At 38.5% G+C, this 21,376-nt stretch overlaps 1 protein-coding gene across 5 annotated transcripts in view; it reads right to left on the bottom strand.

Annotated features, from left to right (window-relative positions):
- The window catches only part of syngap1b (synaptic Ras GTPase activating protein 1b), a 217,620-nt gene that overhangs the window by 7,880 nt on the left and 188,364 nt on the right, over positions 1 to 21,376 (bottom strand). For 3 of the 5 annotated variants that reach the window (XM_084727652.1, XM_084727653.1, XM_084727656.1), the window contains exons 19-21: positions 20,186 to 20,397; positions 14,833 to 14,905; positions 4,750 to 4,811 (exon numbers count right to left, since the gene is read on the bottom strand). In XM_084727652.1, the coding sequence (XP_084583778.1) occupies positions 4,750 to 4,811; positions 14,833 to 14,905; positions 20,186 to 20,397 (347 nt within the window). Of the gene's footprint in view, positions 1 to 4,749; positions 4,812 to 14,832; positions 14,906 to 18,558; positions 19,117 to 20,185; positions 20,398 to 21,376 lie in introns of those variants that run through there. The other 2 variants (XM_084727654.1, XM_084727655.1) reach the window with 2 other exon arrangements.

The following is a 21,376-nucleotide window of genomic DNA, read 5'->3' as shown; positions in this document are numbered from 1 at the left end:
AAAAAGCCACAAAGAGCTCAGAGCCAAATTATTTAAAAAAGCAAGATAAAGGTGCATCCTATAGCCTGGCAAGAAACCCAAACCTCTGTCAAATTCACCAACCAAAATGTCCAACCCAAACCCATTGATCACATAGCAATGAGTTGCTGCATGGGTGTCCATCCTGGCTCGGAGCTTTTGATCAGGGATTAAATCAAAGTTTGGTTTTGCCATCTTTTCTTACTTACATTGGCGCAGAATAACAGCAATGCAATACTACAGTAGTTTCATTATTAGTATATATCAAGGTCTGTTTGCAAGCCTTCACTCCCAGCCTTGTTCACTGACATCTGTGTAGGAGCAGTGAGGAGAGAAAACAATTGGGTTATTGTGCCAATAGACAACTATGAGGACTCTATTCATAATGGTGCTTAATGTATCCAAGAGCTACTGCAAGATGATTTGAATATAGAAGCATTTTGAAAGCTGAAAATCACAGTTTTACCATCAGACCAGGGTAGAACCTCTTGAAATAATTGCACTTGATTTATCTTGCCTGGCACATTTGCTGTGTGGTGTCTAGACATAATTACAGAGACTCTGTTTCTCTGGAAAATGTAAAAACGGGTGCAGAGCCATGGAAAAGAGCTTATTTAACTCAGGTTTGTTCTTTATCACACATTGGAAAATATGTACGACATTAAATACCACTGTAATGCTTAACACACAAGAAGTATGAAATACTGTCACATGGATGGAATGACGTGCTGTAGAGGGGAAAGACAGAAAGTATAGGAGGGATAGTTTGGTCTGCATCCAGTAGAGAAAATGAATCAAAAAGGAGCAAAAGCAAATTATCACTGGATAAGCTGTATCTGATGGGTGTGTCCATTGTGAGTGGAAGGTGTTTCCATTTCACTTAAAAAGAAAAAGTGACAAGAAGAACGAAAAAAAGAAAAATTACCCCAGAATTTGATGTGAATTAGCAGGCCTTTTCTCTTCTCAATCAGAACCAAAATGAATGACAACACTTTCAGCTGCTAACTGGTGCTATGAACAGCTACAGTATCTATATGGTTACAGACAGTTACAGGATGCCAGTAACATGACTCCACTAACACTTGTTTTGTTACTCTCAAACACAACCAACAGTCTCGTTTAATATCCATGTGTAGACCAATACACATGTCTATTAAACTCGGGAATCGAGCAGCTGAACAAAGACATGGCAAAATGTTTACTGACATCCTTTTTTTGTAACTTACCAAACTTGCTTCACTCTCTGTGGGCTGTAGTGTTTGATTACTTGGTGCATTCAATTACAGCTTGATGTGAGAGTGTTTTTTATGCTAATGAAAACTGTTGTACTGCAGACAGGAACACAAAACACTTAGCGGAGTACTGAAATGTTGGGTGTATTGTAATGATGCAGATACACACAGGTTCTTACCCATCTCCTCCAATCTCCAATTTGAATCGTGGATGTCTAGAGCGATCTGTAAAATCTTTTTCACCTCCACATTTTGAAATAAAAACCTGCTGTAAGTGTTGGTTTAATCAATTTAAATATGGCAATTGTTAAATAAAAAAAACCCTGTATGACTTAAGATGACTATTGCCAGGTGAAGAGCTCTAACTCTGATGCAAAACAAAAAAACAAAAATAGAAAAAAGAAACTTAGTACCACGTCACACGTCGTCACACACTCAAAAACAACTGGCCTTCGCCACCATTCAACCAAATAATGTGCCCAGGTGCCAAACACGTACACAAACACATAAATATCAGAAACACACTGAAAGACACAGAAAAAACACACAAAAAGAACATGTGCACATTAATCAGTGTTCTTCAGGGAAGGATTGGGTCAGATACGGAGATTTCCCATAATTCCCGTTGTTTGTCTGAGGGCGTGTTGGGAGGGATGGAAAAACTGAATGGAAATGTGAGCTCATGTGTGTAGGAAAACACAGCGGTTAAAATATGTTGTGTGAGAGGAAATAAAAAAAAAATCTATAATAAAAGAGAATTCGCACAATATAACGGAGACTTTCCGACAGATTTATCAACAAGACTATCTTTAAAATCCATGTTTGGGTCCGTTTTCAACCAGCAAACAAGCCCAACATGCAATTCTTGCTCACAAATCTGGACAGAAGTCTACGGAATAATAAAGGGTGATTGTGTGTTTTCTCTTTTATTGGATTTTTTTGTGTAGCTGCTTGGCAGGAAGTAACAATTTTGCTTTCAAAATTGTTTTAAAACAATGTATTTTAGTTCTGTCACTAATATCTTCCTACTGCCCTGTTTGTAATGAGCACACATGTAACAGTAAAACTAACCCTAACAGTAACTGTTCAATAGTTTTACAGTTGAATATTGTTTATTTAGACTGTATTGGTGAATATATTCAAAGATAATCAAGTGAGGAAATGAGGTGATTATTAAATGTGATGAAAACCTGAGTTGGATATTTGCAAATGCCAACATCTGAAAATAGCGGAGCTTAGGAATCAATGGTTTTCATTGATTATTTTGTATTTCTCTGCATTTCATCAATTTACCCAATGCAAAGACTTACAGGAAGCTCTCCGTACATGACATGAGAATCATTTGCAAAGAGTAATAATGTTGGCATACAGTATATGTCTGTGGATTGCTGGTTATGACTGAATTGTGTGTCTGAACAAGCAATGGCATTTTCATTTATAGAGGGCTGCAATATTCACACACAACACATTTAAAGTTTATTTGTAAAACACTAAGCTATGCTAGTACATTTATATAAGTAATATGGTCATTGGTCAACATAAAAAGCGGCCTAATTCATCTCAAATCTAAAATAAACTCCTTATTTGAGGTCTGTCACAGAATATTTTCAGTCTGTCAGCTACAAGAAAGCATGTTATTGTGTTGGGAGGGTGACAACGAAATCATTGCGGGTTACCATCTCGTTCTGTCTCACACAACAATGAAAATGTCAGTTATTGTGTGGTGAAGGATAACGGAGCTTTAGACAATTCTAATCATGGCACTGTAAATAAATTACACATTTTCATCATTTCTTATTGAAAAAAGAGACTTTAAAGGCAAGACGTGCAGATTAAAATGTCCTGTGTAAAATTACAAACATCTTTTTAACCTAAATTATTAAGAGGGGTTATAACAGAGACACATATCCTGTTTCTTCTATCTGAGATGACCTAGATTATAATTTCTGATTACTTTCCTAGATTATAGAATTTGGCACCAGGTAGGCCAGACATCTACTCATCACCCACATCTCCAGTTTTATCAGCTTTTCATGCAGGTTTTCTGCTCTATAATAAAGAAGTCAGGGCGAACTTTGCGTTGCATCATGGACCACGTAATCCTCAGTCGGTTTTTGCTGTGAGACAGAGGGACACATGTTCCATGCTGACAGGACGGCACTGTTGATAGAGTCCAAGAGGCCACTGCCAGAGTGCAGCACTCACTTAACCAACTTTTTCTTTTTTAATGTTCACATGCAGGTTACTTTGACTTTTTTGCACTGATGACGCAAAAAGGAGAGCTGTTGCCAGTCCAAGCGATTGAAAAGTTCCAACTGTGAGTCAAGTAAAATTGTCAAAGGGAAAAATGAATGTGACTTTTACTTCTGTCACCAGTCGCCCCAAAATAGCTTCTCTCACTTGCCTTCATGTCACCACCTTCAGCTACATTGATTGAAATCCAACTGAAATCATTCTGATTAGAAACAAAACGTGTTGACATGCTCCTACGTATTAATCAGGATGTAACTTTTTTAACATGTCTGTGAAGTGTCTCATCTGCTGGAAATAAAACAGAAGAAGAAGAAGAGGTGTTTCTGCCTGTTAATCTTCAAGATGGTATCCAGCATTTTAACATATTAGCATATTTAGATCTTTCAAGGTTTCTAAAAGAAAAGTTCTGTCCACTACAGACCAGCTGTTTTACATACACAGACAGAATATGTTTATTCCTACCAAAGAGAAATGAGTGGAGTAAGCATTTACATGGTTGTTATTTTCCTTTTGGAAGGACTGTCAAAGGTTTATAACATCCCTCTCGACTCAAATTAATTTATTTTGACCCAGTCGAATATTTGTGGAGAATTAGAGTCCATGTAAACGCAGCTATTGTAAGTATGCTAAGAAGTTAGCTAACTTAGCTAGCTAGGTTGCAAATGTTAGCAGTGACAGAGAGAATCTTAATATGCCTCAGTTTGTCTTAAGTTAAACAGCCTTATCTTTTTTTAAAGTGATAATGTCTTCTGCTTGGGACGGGGCACTCGAAATGGCTTTAAATTCAATCCAAACTTTTCACCTACATTAAATTTCCAGCCTCTCTGGTACATCTGATATCCTTGAGTAAAAAGTGATCACAGGGTCGGCCTGGTGTTGGGCGTAATTTACTGATATCGCATTACATGATTTGTGGGTACTACAGTTCAGACATAATTCAGATTCAGCGCCTCTCGCTGCCAAGTTGCTTAGTGCGGCTTTAAATCTTTGAAATGTTTTGTTGTCACTCTTCCAACATGGAGGTGTGCCCTTCACAGCCATCTGTAACCTCTGTCCAAAACATTCTGTGACAGGCCTCTTATTCTGCAAGATAAATGGAGAAGTAAGTGGGCCTGTCAGTGTGTTGGCTTGCAGTGAGTTCACAGGGTGCTGCATATGGACAGGGACGCACATAGAGAACAGCAGAAGTGGAAAAGAGGCAGCAGGTTATGGATGGAGAGTGAGAGTTTGCCGGTTTGTTTATTACCTGGTTACTCGGGGTGGGACAGGTGCGAGACGGGGCTGCACTAGGATGGACTGACGCCTCCCCTAAGAGAAATCACCGTATCTCATCAACATAAGGAGGAGAGGAGAGGAGAGGAGAGGAGAGGAGAGGAGAGGAGAGGAGAGGAGAGGAGAGGAGAGGAAAGGAGGGCTGAAGGCAGGAGGCAGGAGGAGGAAGCTGACAGCAATAGAGGGAGGGAAGGCTTGTGTGCAGTGGGCAGGATCAAGAAGGGCAGTGAGGGTTGAGGAGAACAACAGCCACCCAAACAACACAATGCAGAACAAAAAGTGAAAACAAAGACATAAATATACATAAAAATGCTTACTAACGCACATTTACATACACATACATAATGGCAACCATACACGCACAACATTATCAGACAACCCAACAGCCTGTAAGCATTAAAGCAGCGTGCCATGCGGTGTGTCATCAACAGAAATCAATCATGCTTAGGACAAGAAAGAAAAAGGCGTTAAACTGTGCACTCCAAAACGACATCTGCATCTGAAAGCAGCTTATTAATCCAAAAGCTTTTGGAAGGATGAGTCTTGCATGTTTCCTGGTTCAGAGAGGCAAGAAGAACATGCTTATGTCAAACATGCAGTCATCTACTCTACGAAGATAAATATACACACACTTGGAAAACCAGAATTATATTTACATTAATACACTGTATCCAAAAAAGCACAGAGAAACAACAGAGAAAAGGATTTTTGCATTTTACTGTAACTCACAACGCACCACACACACACACACACACACACACACACACACACACACACACACACACACTCAAAAATGACCAACATTCAAGAAAAGGCAACAATTAGTGTGGATAAAAGAGTGGAATTAAATCCTATATGAGTGAAACATTGATATGATTAATGTCAGAACAAGCTCAGGAAGCAGGTTTCTTATATCCTTAAATACACCTTCCTGATAACTGCTGAGTAAACAAAAAGATCAGAAGTTTGGCAAAATCTAAAGGAAGACTACATACAGTTAAACGTTAAAAAACTGATAACAAGCGTATCAGTTTTTACAACTGATAATGTGCAGTAACTGCCAAATACTGTAAAAAAGTATATGAACATGTCTTTATAAATGATTTGACTTGAACTGGCACTGATCGCCTAAAGAATGCTGTTCAATTCCAGTTAATAATTCATTAACTCCATTTGTTAAAACATTAACAAATGCCATTGCATCATCAATTTGAAATACATAATCTGTCACTGTAATAATGTGATGTAATTTAGTGGATTAACATGTTTTATTATATTTTGCTGAACATTTTTGTTACCAAATTTACACGGGGTTTCTGCAGCGTTCAACCAAATTACATCTGAGACCTTTTTAATAACAGAAAACAATTTAATATCTTTTTGTTCACAGCCATAGGCCAGGATGACAGATGGTGAAAACCAGCAGGGACAATAAGGCCTACATGTACTTCACTGCTGTATCTAACAATAATTCCCAGTAATATACGCTTTGTTTCCAGTTTATTCGTTACGCCCGGCTAAAACTAATGAAGTCTGATTAAACAGTCACACAATGAAACTCTATGGAGGCTGTGATGGTCAGTTTTTGTTCAAACTGATTTAGAGAGGTGTTGAATCGATTCCTATCATTCTGGAGAACGTAGTTTGTGGTTCTGTCAAACTGTTGCATTACACAGAGACGTGTTTTTGTTTTTAGCCTACCCTCACTGATATAAATGAGATGGACAAAATTATAGAAACACCTCTCTCGATATACTGCAAACTACATCATCCAGATTCAAACCTCTCTGAAATGAACATTATAACCATCATGAAGGGAGGATTTATTGCAGGACTGTTATATTAGGCTGCTTTAGTTTTAGCTAGAAGTACCAACCTGCTCTTGTCAAAGGTCGTCATATACCGACGTCTCTGTGCCCCTCGGCGTCTCATACTGATGCACGAGTTACTCTTTAGTGTCTGTATGAGACGCAGTCAGAAAAGCCTTTTTAACATGTGGTTAATGTTGTTAATCAGTTGTAGTTTGGTTAGATTTAGGCTACTTGGTAAGATCATTGTTTGGGTTAAAATACGTATGCAAGTTTAGTTTCACGTGGGACCTATCTGTCCATGCCACCTCCTCCATACACAACTTTCTTGCTCTTTAAGGCACATTTATGCTTAATGTTAGATTTGAAAACAGATACGAAAGGAGCCTTTTATTCATACTCTGTGTCCACTTTGTCCGTATTTGTGCACATTCTCTTAAACCTTATGGATACTAACAAAACAGAGCTGTTCCTCTGGTAGTCATGGTAGAAATGTAGCCAACAGTTGAAGCGAGACATGACCCTGACCTCTTTCTCAAGACGTACATTATTACAATCTCCTCTAGTGTCGTCACGTCTGTTGTCAGAAAGTTTGAACTTTTCTTTGGGGTAACTTTTGAGCTGAGGAGCCTGACAAAGTATCTGTGTATTTGGTGATCTGGGAATGAGAGAGGCCTGGACAACTGGAAAAAAACATCAAAAGAAATGTGAATGAAACTGAAGACTTTTTAATACTTGATGCAACTGAAACTGAAACATTTCAAGACCTGCAGATACCTTCTTACATTATTTGGCAGTTATCAACTTATCAGTTGCTGAGGTGAGATTTTATTAACTTATACAGCAGTTTCTAATGTATTCATGTCCTTCTGATAGCAGAGAAGTCTTAAAAAATGTCTGTATGGGAGTGTTAGGTATCAGGACACTGTTGTGGGTAGGATTACGGCATCCTGTGTTATTATGTGAGATCTAATTAAGTGTGGGATGTTTTGGAAGTTGGTAGCAGTGGCCTGAGGAAACAATGGCATCATACCTCTCGCCTCTCACTCCCTATCAGTTTACTATGTGGCCCTGGAGCTAAAATACAAAACTGGCCTGTAATTTTTGAACAGCTTCACAAAAAAAAATCCCGCTCAAAGCAGTGTCTACTTTAGCAACAAGCACCATGAGCTGCATGAAGATTAAAGGAGCATTTCAGCAGAATCTTATCAGCTAATACTGTTTATATCCATTTACATGGCAGCCACACAAACACCTGCACAATATAATGCAATACAACGGCCTTGTGACGTTTACAGTTTTTAGTTGTTGTTCAGTTAGACAGAAAAGGTAGGTTTTTAGCAACACTAACAGAATTTTTAAAGAATTTCATAGATCCAAGATTATGCTTCCTAAGTATTTTGTTTGAATTTTTTTGTGAATTATCAAGACTACTATTGGAACAACAGTCTTGAAAGTTTGTAAAGACATTCATGCCCTGCCCAGGATAAATTTAATCCCAGAGACACTTAAGTATTTTTCAACCTGGACCCTATTTTTCTATGTTTGTGTGTCAAAAGCTGTGTTTCCACTGCAGGAACTTTCCCCAGGGACCAGGAACCTTTGGAGGAACTCAGGGCGTTTCCACTGCTGGGACCAGGGTCCGAATTAAGTTCCAGGGCATTATTTTACCCTCCATAAAGTCCCTGCCTGGGGGGTAGTTCTTTCCAAAAGTGCATGAACTTTGGGGGTGGGGCTTGCAGTGCTGAATATTTCTGATTGGCCGAGTGCTCTCAGAATTTTATTTTATGTAAAAACCTGCAGCCAATACCCAGTTTTTTATGTTCATGCAGAGTTGGAGAAGGCGTCATCTTTGTTGTGTAGTTGCACACAAATATGACTTGCTTTCTTTGCTTCAGACAGCAGTGGAAACAGACAACAACAGGCAGAAGGGACCTTTTAGTTCCAGGTCCCAGGTGGAAACGTGGCTTGAGTGACTATTATTACAATTTTTGAAATTGGTCCAGTATTGAGCAACACCACTGCAGCCGCCACAGAAGCAGACTGCAATGTAATCCTTTTGCGAACTTGCAAACCATCGTACCATCCACTAAAAGTGCTTGTTTTTGCCACTGACAGGCTGGGATGGTTATTATCAACGTCTGGCAAGATTATGGAAAGGATCGCTACAAAGATAGAACTAAAATCCTTTTCGTTTAACCAGAAAAAGTTGAGTTATCGTTCTCGTCAAAGCCACCAGACTCCATTTACAGAAACAGTAATTTTATTATCATAAATCATCTTGATTTCTCTTTCCAAATTTCCAACGCTCACCAGCTCTGGTTCGGTCAAAATAAACCCTTAATTTAGAAGTGAAAACATTGAGAAGAGTGAGAAGCCAGAAATCAGGGAAGCAGCAGGGGAAAGCAGCGTGAACAGCCTGAATATTTTCACATCTAACGCGGTGAAGTAAAGGTTTATTTCAACCAATAAACAGGTTCATGTTGCACCATGGCCTAATTTGTAATTTATCCAATACTTTGATTTATGACTAAATACCTGCAAAAAAACAATATTCCCATCAGCTGAAGCTGTGCTACTGCACTAAATGCTAATAAGCAAATGTTACTGCAACATGCTAACACGCTATGTTAGCATGCTGACATTTGCATTTAGCTCAAAGCACTGCTGTGCCCTAAGCACAGCACCAAATTGTGTTGAATTGCATCATCTTGTACAGGTGTTTACTTTATCACATGCATCTGCTGTAGCTCCCACTGGTTTTAACACGGTTATCTGTTTACATTTGTTGTTTTCTGCTGTTATAAACTGCAGTGGCCATTCATCAGATTCACAGGGCGGCCATTTTCTTCTGACGTCACACTCGGGGTTTGAAGCTCATGTGTCGCACGGCTGTGTTCCAGATTGCCAGAAAAAACAGAGAATCTGACTAATTGTTATTATTCTACCACTTTATGATCAATCAGCAACTGCAAAAACAATAAATTGTTAAAATCTGGAGGGATATCGGGCCATATTTCAAGCTAAAACAACAAAGTTGATATCCAGTTTGCTACTGCGAGCTACAGCTAACATTAGCATTAACCACCTCCTAGCTAACATCACATTTCATAATATTGTACGACATAATAGGAAAAGCATAAATAAATTCTTCAGTTCATATTTCAGAATTAATTGATGCCTCTCCTATCATATCATGTAACACTACCAAACAATAAGGTTAGCTGGGAAGTGGTTAATGCTAACGTTAGCTGCTGTCTCATGGTAGAGTGTTATCAGTATGTTGTTTTAGCTTGAAATATTCCCCCATGTCCCTCTGGATTTTCACTGTGATAATGAAATAGCAAAATAATGATGATTTGTTGGATTTTGTATGTTTACTTACAACCTGAAACACAGCAGTACAAGATTATCCTTTTCATAATAGCATATACTGAGTGTGACATCACCACTGAGTGAATATGATAAATATTTTACCACAAAGAAAAGCCTGAAAGATCTGTCCTACTATGATTTAACATTTGAATGAGACTTCTCCTGGTTGATGTATATAATGTATTTAAGATTTTTAAATATGGTTGGGTAAAGGAGGCACATAATGCATATGAGTTGATAAAACCTTTGAGTGACTAAGGTTATGATTTCACTTTCTATAGTTTGATCTGTGGGAAAGCAGGACTCCAGAAACTCTTCAAACACCACACTGAAGGTAACCTCCAGCACAGTGTGAATGTTAAGCAGGTTGCTGCTCGCTGTGTGCTCCTCTGTAATCCAATAAACATTTTGTGTGTGTGTGTGTGTGTGTGTGTGTGTGTGTGTGTGTGTGTGTGTGTGTGTGTGTGTGTGTGTGTGTGTGTGTGTTAGGGCAGTATGGGAGCTTAAATTGTCTCAGGTAGATATAAAGGTATATGTTGCTGCTAAATTCTGGTTCACTCTTCGGGTTCTTTGACAGACTTACAAGCTTGTTAGACAATTTATTTGCTTCTCGAAACTCAATGTTTATTTTCTCATACTCACTAAGATTTATGAACCAGTATCCATCTCAAACTCTATATTTTAGGGTACCTTTTAATAGCAAAAGAATAAAGTTTGATATCAGTAATTCAAAGTAATAATTATCTTTAAGGTATTACCAAGTGCAAAGTCACGCAGCTCTTCTCTACCTCATTCTTCTGTTTAAATTATGTATTATTATTTGAGGATGCTGCTTAAATATAAAGCATTGTCTTTATAATTTCTGTATGCAATAAAGTAAAGCATGCACTTGAAGAAAAAAAAAGATGAATTAGAAATTGAAATAAAGAGAAGTTAAAGGGATAGTTCTGATTTTATTTTTTGAAGTGGGATTATAGGAAGTATGAGTACATTACCTACAGCAGATGGCGGCACTGGAATAGGAAGTGAGGCAGTGTACTGCTGTGAACATTTTAGTCACCTTGACTGAACCCGAACTAATCCTTTAAACCATCCAAATCACATGATAACTCAAAAGGGTTGAGGCAGCTTTTATTTTTGCCAATGGAGTCTGGTGGCTTTGGCTTATGTAACAGCAGTTTCCATCAAAAAGGCTGCATGACAGCATGGTAAAACAGTGAAAATGTTCTAAATATAGCAAACACTTGAGCTGATATTGATTTTTTAGGTGGCTATGATATGTTTCCTGCTGACCCTGTCCACAGCAGTGCATTACTTAGCTTCCTACATCTGTACTCCTCCTGCGTCCCCAAACTGGAGGCATGTAGACCGCCATCTTCTGTAGGTAATACACTGTCGATTACTGCTTCATACAACACCCCTTTCAAAATGCTGAACTATCCCTTTAAGTGTGTAGAGACATTTTAAATCTTGTATGGCACCTGTGAGCATGGATAAAAATGTGATTTTGGTAAAGACAAATCATAGCAATTTTGTTTACGAGCACAGATTTTTTGCAGCATGATTAGAATCTGGCAGATTTAATCTGATATAATGTGAGCAGACATTTTTTGTTATCGCAGATATGTAATTATCAGGCAACAAATACAATAAAATCCATACTGCAGGGTCTCTCAAAATAGCAACACATTACGTAACGCAATGTTGTCTTGAGGCTTTATCCCTAACATTGTTTTGTGTCACAGAATTACACCTTTTTAAAAACAGAATAATAAGAATACTGTTCGAATACTGTGGGTTCAGCCACAGAAAACAGGGTAACACCTTTTTTCGCTGACAATGACCAAACGCTCAAAATGATTCACTGAGCTTCTAAAAGCTCTGAATCTTTTTATTTACAGTAATTGTGAATCTTTTGGTTTCATCCATTTAGTTTTGCTATAATCTGCACTAAATCAAATCCCACATACTTTCCTAATTGCCTACATTTTATGGCACTCAATTCATCGTCCTACGCTGCAAACTATATCCATCTGGTACCTAAATAGGCTCACAGAGGACATAAAATTTGCAAAGAGCATCATGGTATGTAACATGGATCAAAGTGGAGCTAGGAGGATTAGTCCATTAGTCGATTAGCCAATCAAGTGAAAAATAATCTGCAAGCATTTTTATGATCATTAATTGCATTTTCTATGGATTTTCTGACATAAAATTTGATAAATAGCTGACTTATTTGTCTTACATTGTAATAAAACTGAACATCTTTGGGATAATGAAATTAACTGTTAGTTTAGCCCCCAGATCACAGGTTACATTGATAACACAGACAGAAGCCTGGTAACTACTCTCTGTAATTGTAAGGGCTTGAGCTCATATTAAGCTCTATTTATATATGTTTTTTCTAAACGTATAGCCTTGTGGGATTCTCAGAATATATAAATTGTCACAATCATTATAATAATGACCATCAGTGTGATGCTCTGAAGCCTCTGTCAGCTCTTCCCTCTGGTCATGTTTCATTATTTTTTTCCTTCCTTTTGATGGGTAACTGGAAATGTAGCATGAGATGTTTCTTTGATTTTTCATGCAATTAATTGACTCATTCACAAATACGCCCGAATGAAAGAAAGAACATATCAAGTGGGGCTACTGTTACTCTGCTACTCCCCGTAGCATCGGTAAAGGATAACTTGTGTATCTGAATTAGTTTCTGGAGCAGCTGAAAATGCAATGTATGAAGATGCAAGTCACATAGCATTAGCAGTGGCTGCACTTAAAAATGTAAATGTTGCTTTTGTCCTTAAACTAATGCAAATAAAATGTGAGGGAATCAGTGTTGCCAGATTGGGCAGTTTTCCCAGACAAAAGGTTATTTCAGTGAACTGCCCTGTCATCTTCCATAATCATATCATAATGAAAATGACCTGCAGCTCTTTACGGTGATGTTACTTTGAACATATTAGGTATTTAGATCGATAGATCGAGATATAGGTGTAACAGATATACATCTGATGGACAGAAATCTCACCCAACTTCCGGGGCAAAAGGATCGGGGTAGTCTTATGACGACTGGGTTCATTGCTGTCAAATCTGGCAACACTAGTGACCAGTGATGGAAAGTAACTAAGTATATTTACTCAAGTACTGTACTTAAAGGGAAAATTCAGCATTTGTCATGTGGCTGTCCAGTCAGCGTTGATGGTAAATGTAGTCAATTGAAGGAACTGCCTCAGTGCATGTGATATTGACTGTGAGTTCTTCTGCTGCAAAAGTTGTTGTTTTGCATCCAGTGATGTCACTGGACGCAGGAAGAACTACGGGCTACTTCAGCTTGGATTTCTAGTCTCCACCTCTGGTTAGCCGGGGGGCGTGCTAGATGAATGATTTTTGTCACCTGTTTTGGCCAACAAAGTAGTCGCTATGATGCAGAGTGGGTGTGGGCGTCACAAGGCTGCCTGCAATGCATACTGGTAGATGTAGGCATTGCTGCATAGCTCTGTGAGCAAAAAACAAATTTTACATGTTCAATATAGCACACGCTAAGGAATTTATTGCTGCAGTTGGCTATATTTACCATCAACATTGACTGGACGTCCACATGAAAAGTACAGAATTTTCTCTTAAAGCACAGTTCTGAGTAACTTGTACTTTACCTGAGTATTTCCATTTTCTGCTACCGTTTACTTCAGTACAATTCAGAGGAAAATATTGTTTTGGCTTTACTTTGCAAATTCAGATTAATTAAGCAAAATATTATCAACAAATAAACGGTTATATTTCATTGTCGGTTAAGATAAGACTGTTATTTGTAACAGTATTTCACCCAGTAATACTGTTTCTTTAATTTAAAGGCCCAGTCCGTAGGATTTCTAGAATTTAGTGGCATATTGAGGTGAGATTGCAGATTGTGAACAGTGTCTCGCTTTCTCGTTCCAAGTAGGAAAACCTATGGTGGCTGCAAAACTTGCACAAAAACGAAGAACACTTGTGCCCTCTGTAGATATAAAGGGCTCATTCTAAGGTAACGAAAACACAATGATTTTTATTTTCAAGTTACGAAAAGAGACTTGTGAATATTACATTCCTGTAAATTTTACACACTGGACCTTTAAGTAAAAGATCTGAGTACTTCTTCCACTGTTGCTGGTGAGAAACATCAAGAATTGTTAAGAAATAAAAGGTGATTAAGTCTGAATATGAGAATGTTTCGTTATAATAAATAGAAATTGATTTAGTAGCTGTATATAGTTATTTGTATAAAGATGTATATAGAGATTTAAATAGATATAAATGTGTGTGTCTGTGTGTGTGTTCACACGCACACACACTATATTTACAGCATGAGTCATGCTTGGAAGTGGGCTAGTTCAGTTTGACAGGATAAGAAAGGGGGCGGGTTGAGAGCATGAAATGCAAAGCTCCTGAAGACACAACAGCACCACCACTGCTGTTTGGGGCTCAGCTGTTCAATAACCTGCATGTTAGTCTGGTTCTACATCATGTGTGAAAATGAGTTTCAACCCCGACATGCTTGGCAGAAAACATCTGACAGAAACAGCTACAGAACTGGCAACATAGTCATCATCACAGACCAAGATATGCTCACAAACCCAACTGGAGTTAGCTTGAGCTGAGGAATGCAAACAGCAACACTCTGATCTTCAAAGCTCCCAGGTGTGTTGGCAGACAGATGGCAGTCAAACCCAGACACGGGGACAGGTCAGGGACAGGGCAAGACAATCAGAGGGACCACAGACACACAGCAGACAAAATAATAACAGTAGCAGGGAAAAAAGAGAGGTAGAAGGGGGGAGAGAAGACAGCACGGGCCATCGTACAGACTCGACGAGAGAAGAAGCAGTCTCACAGACCTGATCAGCGAAAATCCTGGTTTTTGGCTCAATCACGGGTCCTCCCCTTAACTCATCCTCCACAGCCATGAGTCTTGGAAGAAGAGAAAGAGAGAGAAAGGGGAGAGAAGGGGAGGGGTGACAGAAAGAGAGGGAGTATTATGAATCCGAGATGATACTTAACAAGAAGTTGAGCAGGTGAGTCTCCAACACCTGTCTCAACAACACAACAGTGATAAGTTGCTGGTTACCTGTGTCTCAAATCCCAAACCCGAGAAGCAGCTCAATCTTTTAAGCCCATACAAATGTTGAGCAGCAGTACCCCAAGCCATGCTTTCTGAGCACTGCCAGTTTTCACTGGTGGAGCTTTTTTTTTTCCTTCTCGCCCCCATGGGATTCATCAAAGCATTTTTTTACCCAATTTAAGGTGTTTTCCAAGTGCAATTACGGCCAACCGAGGACAATTACGCTCAGTTATATGAAGTGAACGGGTTCAGTTAACAGATCCCAATCATCCCCAGGGAATTGCCCGTCTTACGTAACATGGACTGACCACGGCACTGGTGGAAAATCCTTTGACTAATCATTTCAAAGACTCCGCTCACAAGATATGAGTGAGCTTACGGCTGCAGTTTTTCACGAGCCATCGCCGGACAGTGCAGGTTTCCCGGCGCTCGTGATTATCCGAGTGCCAGGGATTTACTCCAGATAAGGTCATTCAAGGATAGTTCTCACACAAGGTTACCTTGCAGCTACACAGCCAACTGGCTAAACTGTGAATATTGTCATGGTGGTGATGAATGCCAAATAGAAGTTTGTGTGGGTAAAAAAAAGTCCTCTTCACATGATGGACTTCATTGGACCGACTTTCCATCCGTTTTGCAAGAATTTGCAGCAGCAGAATAAACACTCTTGCAATTTGTTGACATGGAATAAGCTTGCTGGAGTAATTTCCCACCATAATAGTGAAGGAAGGAGTTACTTTGCAAATTTATCTAATTTTTTCTGGGCAAAATGACCAGAAAGGTTGTCACTCATGCCTTCATTTAAGCCAATCAAATAGTGGGCAGGAACATTTAATAATAGAATAAATATACCACCAATCAAGTCATGTTGTGTCACTCAAGCACATTCATATCAGTTTATTCAGAACACAGAGAGGCACATGCTTGACAATAAAGAACGAAAATCCACAGGTGAAGTTTCAAACAGAAGCGTTTGGATGTTTTATTCCATAAATAATGTACAGTGTTGAGAGTTTTTTTTTTTTTTTTTTTACAAAAGAAGAGAATAGGGAAAAAAAATAAAAGAATCAACCATACTGTAAAGCACAGACAGAAATATAAGCAGTGTCCCAAAAAACAATGGAATGTAACATGAGCATACAGCATTAAGATTCTGACATGACTTCAAGAGGCAGACAATGATTCATGTGGGTGATATGTTACAAAGAAAAAAAAGGAGAATTAAGCTTTTTATATCCAGTTGTACTTCAAGTAGTGTGCTTTTGAGGTCAAGTCGTACATGTAGTCAAAAAAACAATGTCTGTATCCACCAACATGAGGTCACAATGTCTGAATATTTTGCTACAGAGAAAAAAGGCAAGAGACAAAGGATGTGAAGTTAATGTAAAGTCAACGGTAAGAAACAACAGACCTGGATCAAACAGCAGCTGCAAATACTTTCTCTTTTTTTGCCAACAAGTGCAACATGTAGCGCGTCTTTCACTGAAAACTTACCTCTCAACATCTGATCTGTGTCGACGCCGCCGACCCCCCACCCCCCAAACCCCGCCCATTAAAACAGAATTATTTGCAACCATTTGACACAGGTCTGCGTAAAAGTGACTAGAAACCCTTGGCTGTTGCTACAAGCCATGTCAATCAGACCAATATTGATCACACACACATCAAGCCAAAACTCATCACCACTATGAATTCATTTGCAAGATTTAAACAGAAGTTTTGTCCATGTACAATCTATACAGCCTATCAATATTTTCTTGCTACAAAAGAGAGGCAGATAATACAGTACTGACACCAGAATATTATCTATATCTCTGGAGGGAGGGAAAAAATAAAAATAATACGGTTGCCCTTTTAATAATAATATTTAAATCAAACTGTAACTGCATAAGTTAAATGACAGTACTGTCTAGCTTTCTTAAAACAACTATTCTGATCACCATGTCACTGGACACCACCAATGACGGACTGCAGGTCAAAAGTCATACTAAGCATATACAGCAAAATCATACAGATAGAAGAAAATCTTTTTTTTTTAGCTCTAATTAATAAATAAATAATATCCATTGCAATCATTCATTTTAAAATGCAGATAAATTCACAAACACCGTACAGAGAAGCCAAAAAAAAGAACTGAAGAAAGAACACACTTTGCAGAACACTGTTGTCAAAAGAGTCACGTCACTGTTGTCATGTTGTTGCCTCTGTGGTATTTTGCACTTTACAGTATTCCAGGTCTTTATTTTGTCTGTTTAGATACTGTGGATGGCACCTGGTAGGAGATTTTGGCAGGAAGTTTCTTTATGTACACAAGATGCATACAGAACACATCAGCAGGATCCTGCATGTGCACGTGCACAGACATATTGTATCTATTATTGCGCTTCTCCTGGCTATTGCAAGGTTAAAATAATTATAATCTCACTCTCAATAGAATTCATATATATCTCATATATTATTATTGTTATGGCTCTTGCATCACAGACTTTAATATGCTATGGATTATAGTTAAAAATAGATTATTACTATGACAGGTACAATTAAGACCATAGATTTTTTTTCCCCTACTGCAGCATAAATCTGTTGTTCAGATCACAGCAAACAGCACAGGGAAGATAAATAGTTCATATTTATAATAATTACCAAAATGCATTAAAATATTTTTGACAAAAAAATAATTGGAGAGCCTGTAGCCAACTAATGGGATCACAACCCTACAGAAAAATATAGATACAAGTGCTACAGGTAAAGTGGATTCAGTGTTTTCAGTGGATTTAACCTAGCATGACCTAAAACTCAATATTTGGCTTTGGTTTAAATTAGATTGTTGAGAACAAAAAAAAAATGTATCTGGTCTAATGACAGATATTAAATTTGCTCTGAGCTTAAAGTAAAGTTTGTGCACAGAACATTAAGGCTTCTCTGAAAGGAAATCTCTGACACTTGAAACACAACGCTAAGTGTTTAAGTTCTGCAGATAAAAGAGATTTTTCAAGCCTACATAAGAGGAGCCCTGAATTCACTCCTTTTTGCAGAACCTGAGCTTGCATTTGCATCAAAATAATGTATCTGAATGTGAAAATTTAACATAAAAGTCAATTTAAGATGAAATGCAACATAAGGCTGTGGTTACACTTGTCATTTCACTAAGATTTTGGAGTCCATTTGATCCAAAACGATGGTCTGAGACCATGGCATTCACATTTTCTGCACTCTTTGCATTGCTCGTACTATATGTGTGTTAAAATTAAAATGTGTTCAGATGGTACACAAGCCTTGCAATGCGTTCAATGACATGGTCTGGCTCAGTGAATCGTGTGTAGAATTGACTCGGAAGCATCCAGATCTGCTACTTAATTCATTCTTGTGTGGTCAGATGACAAAAGTCACACAAGTTGCAAGTGTGAGCCTAAGAGATATGAGTTTCCTGCACGCTTTGCTTCATGTGTGCAGCAGATTTACCGTATTCACTTTAAGCTTATACTCCAAGGGAGTAATAATCAATGGTTTGGCTGTAAGTGCTCTGATAAATTTGCTATTATGCGGCATAATTCCTTTATGCCTTCATGCTTGAATCTTCATCATAGTCTGTGACTCCCTGCCCTCTTCATGTTACACCATAGCATCGTATGAATGTAAAAAAGAGAGAGAGGTATCGGTCCTCGTGTTCACTCTGTAGAAAGAGTCCTTCAGCAAACACGGTTCACCTTGATTTAAATCGGAAGAGCTAATATTAAACCATGGTCTTCCATAGTCCTGTGCCTGAAGGTCCAAAACAATGCTGTGTGTTGCTTTAAAAAGTGCAGACATGTTACTGAAGCTATCAAATTTTCAATCCTCTTGTGCTTTTACGATGCAACCTCAAGGGAGAGTCTATTGCAAATTAAGCTAAGTGGAATCATCTGAAATGATCCCGAGATCCAGTTAATAGCTGAGTTCATAAAAATGCACAAGGTTGAGAAAGGTTGTTTTTAAAAGTGTGGGTTTATATACAAGGTTAGGTTGTCCATAAAAGACGAGCAGGACTGTCTCTGTCTTCATTCATTCCACGTCTTCTTTCCTGGAGTGGATTAGAAGTGGCAATATTCTCTGTCACAGATATCCACCCTTCAGTTGCAGACCACAGACTATTATAAGATGTGAACAAGAAAATATTGTACTTTTTTTTTCCCTCACAGAGACTAAATTTGGGCAGCATTGCTAACGTGCAGTCACACTTAAAATGCTCAAGGAATCCGCAGCAAACATTTGGTTTTTGTGCCTGAATACAACTGAGACACGATCAATATTCCACTCTTTTCCCATCAACTACTTAATTTTGTGATCGGTCAATGAAAACTAAAGACTGCACTCAAAAAAACTGCACCATTACAATTTCACACAAGCACTCGATAAATTAAGACTCGGCGGGAGTTCTCAACAGTCATCCAAATATGATGCTCTTGAATAAGAAGTAAACCATGTTGTGAGGTTGTGATAGCACATTTGCTACAACAAGAGCTTAGAGGACAATCAAAGATTCCTTTGTCCGCCTTAACTCAGTTGAAAATAACCAGCCACCGAGGGAACATGCCCTGCACGCTTGTCAAAGAAGATATAGATCTCTGTTTTCCTTATAATAGTCTCTCATTTAATTTGTCACTCATTACATGTCTGCAGCTTTGGCTTTCAATATACTGTACAGCTCTCTGCCTTTCTCCCAAGGCTGGAGTGCTTAATGAAACTGAAACAACCTCCTACTCTCCAATATTCTTTGCAAAATAACAAACCCTGTAAATAGAATAATATTCCAATATGCAGTATATGTGTCTGAGGAAAAATATCACTGCTTCAAGTTCATGTTTCACTCTTGTTAAATAGAAAGCAATATACTAAAGTTGCACTGTGTCAACCAAAGACTTCTGCTTCCACTTACTCCTCAGAGGTATGATAATGCATTTTAATTAATGCTAGCAATCTTTATCTGGGAGAATATGTCACTTTTTCATATATTTTTTGAAGAAAACTTATATATTCTGTTCACGGAAGGCATCATAATAAACAAAAATAAAGTCAGTGGCCTCTCTATAAAAGACCACATGGCGTCTTAGCTGTGTTTCGCCCTCATCCCAACAACAGCCTCCATTTACCTGCTAATTATTCCTTTAATTTGGGAGTCTTTCTCCACTTGCTGTTGCCGTAGCCTCCTCTCACTGTCATCAAGTCGATTCTGGTACTGTAGGAGGATCTTATTGGTCTGCTGCTCCTGCGTGAGGAGCCTCCGCTCGTACTCCTCCAGCTTTTTGTGGGACATCATCAGGCGCTCCTTCAGGGAGTTAATCTCCTCCTCGTACTCCCGTACCTGAGGCAGAGAAACAGAGGGAAGGCTGAATTAGAAACGTTTAAACCGTGTTAGGGCTGCCCCCCTGAAAGCTGAAGATTTGAATCATCAGTCGGAGACGTTGCAGACATTCTGCAAGTCGAGCAGGATTTTTTTTTTCCTTTGTCAGTCAGTGTGCATTACAGCAACAGGATAAAACAGAGAAAAGCTTACAAAAAGACACAGGGAGAACATTTCAATGAGGAACTAGAACTAAGGGGACTCATAAATATATACTTAAATCTGGTGCCCTTATTAAAAAAATCCAAGTGACAACGTACTGGTGGTTAACTGATACGAGAGGGTGAAAAGAACAGTTGGTAAAACAAGATTGATCTCTTGTTTTTTAGCTGACAGCCTGTAAACTTCAATCCTAAAATGACCATAAACCTCAAAACTGTGATAGAAATGGAGTGCAGGTGACGCGCTAGAGGCACTCGGTGTGCTGGGGTTTTTATACATGCACTATGAGAAGGACACACACTTTTAACTTCTCTGACTGTATGAAAACCTGATGTTTTCGCATCACAGATGACAAAGACAAAAACAGGATGCAAGTCTTACTGGTAAAACATACTAATGTTGCTTGATATAGGAGTTTAGTGTGGCGCTCAACTGAAAAAAAAAAGGAACAAATCGTCTAATCCTCGTCAAATTCGATTCGACTGACATCGTTTTGAGTCTGGTACAGCCTTAACTGTTTGCATCAGGGTTCCTACAACTATTCCAAAGTCAAATTCAAGCACTTTTCAAGGGTTTTTCAGGTGCATTTTCAAGCGATTTCAAGCACGTTATCCAAAATCCAAGCACCCTTGAAAACATTACATTAAAATAAAAGTGTTTCCAGCACCTACACAAACCCTGTTAGATTCCTTGAAAATTCTTCATGCACAGTCATGAACTTAACAGACATACTGGGAAAAAAGTATATCTGTCTGTTGATGTACAGCGAGCACATCAA

The sequence above is a fragment of the Lutjanus erythropterus genome, chromosome 9 (assembly GCF_056507025.1).
Source record: "Lutjanus erythropterus isolate fLutEry1 chromosome 9, fLutEry1.hap2, whole genome shotgun sequence".
In the NCBI taxonomy this organism is placed as follows: domain Eukaryota; kingdom Metazoa; phylum Chordata; class Actinopteri; order Lutjaniformes; family Lutjanidae; genus Lutjanus; species Lutjanus erythropterus.
Note: the sequence above shows the minus strand (reverse complement) of the source record. Positions and strands in the feature narration are given on the sequence as shown.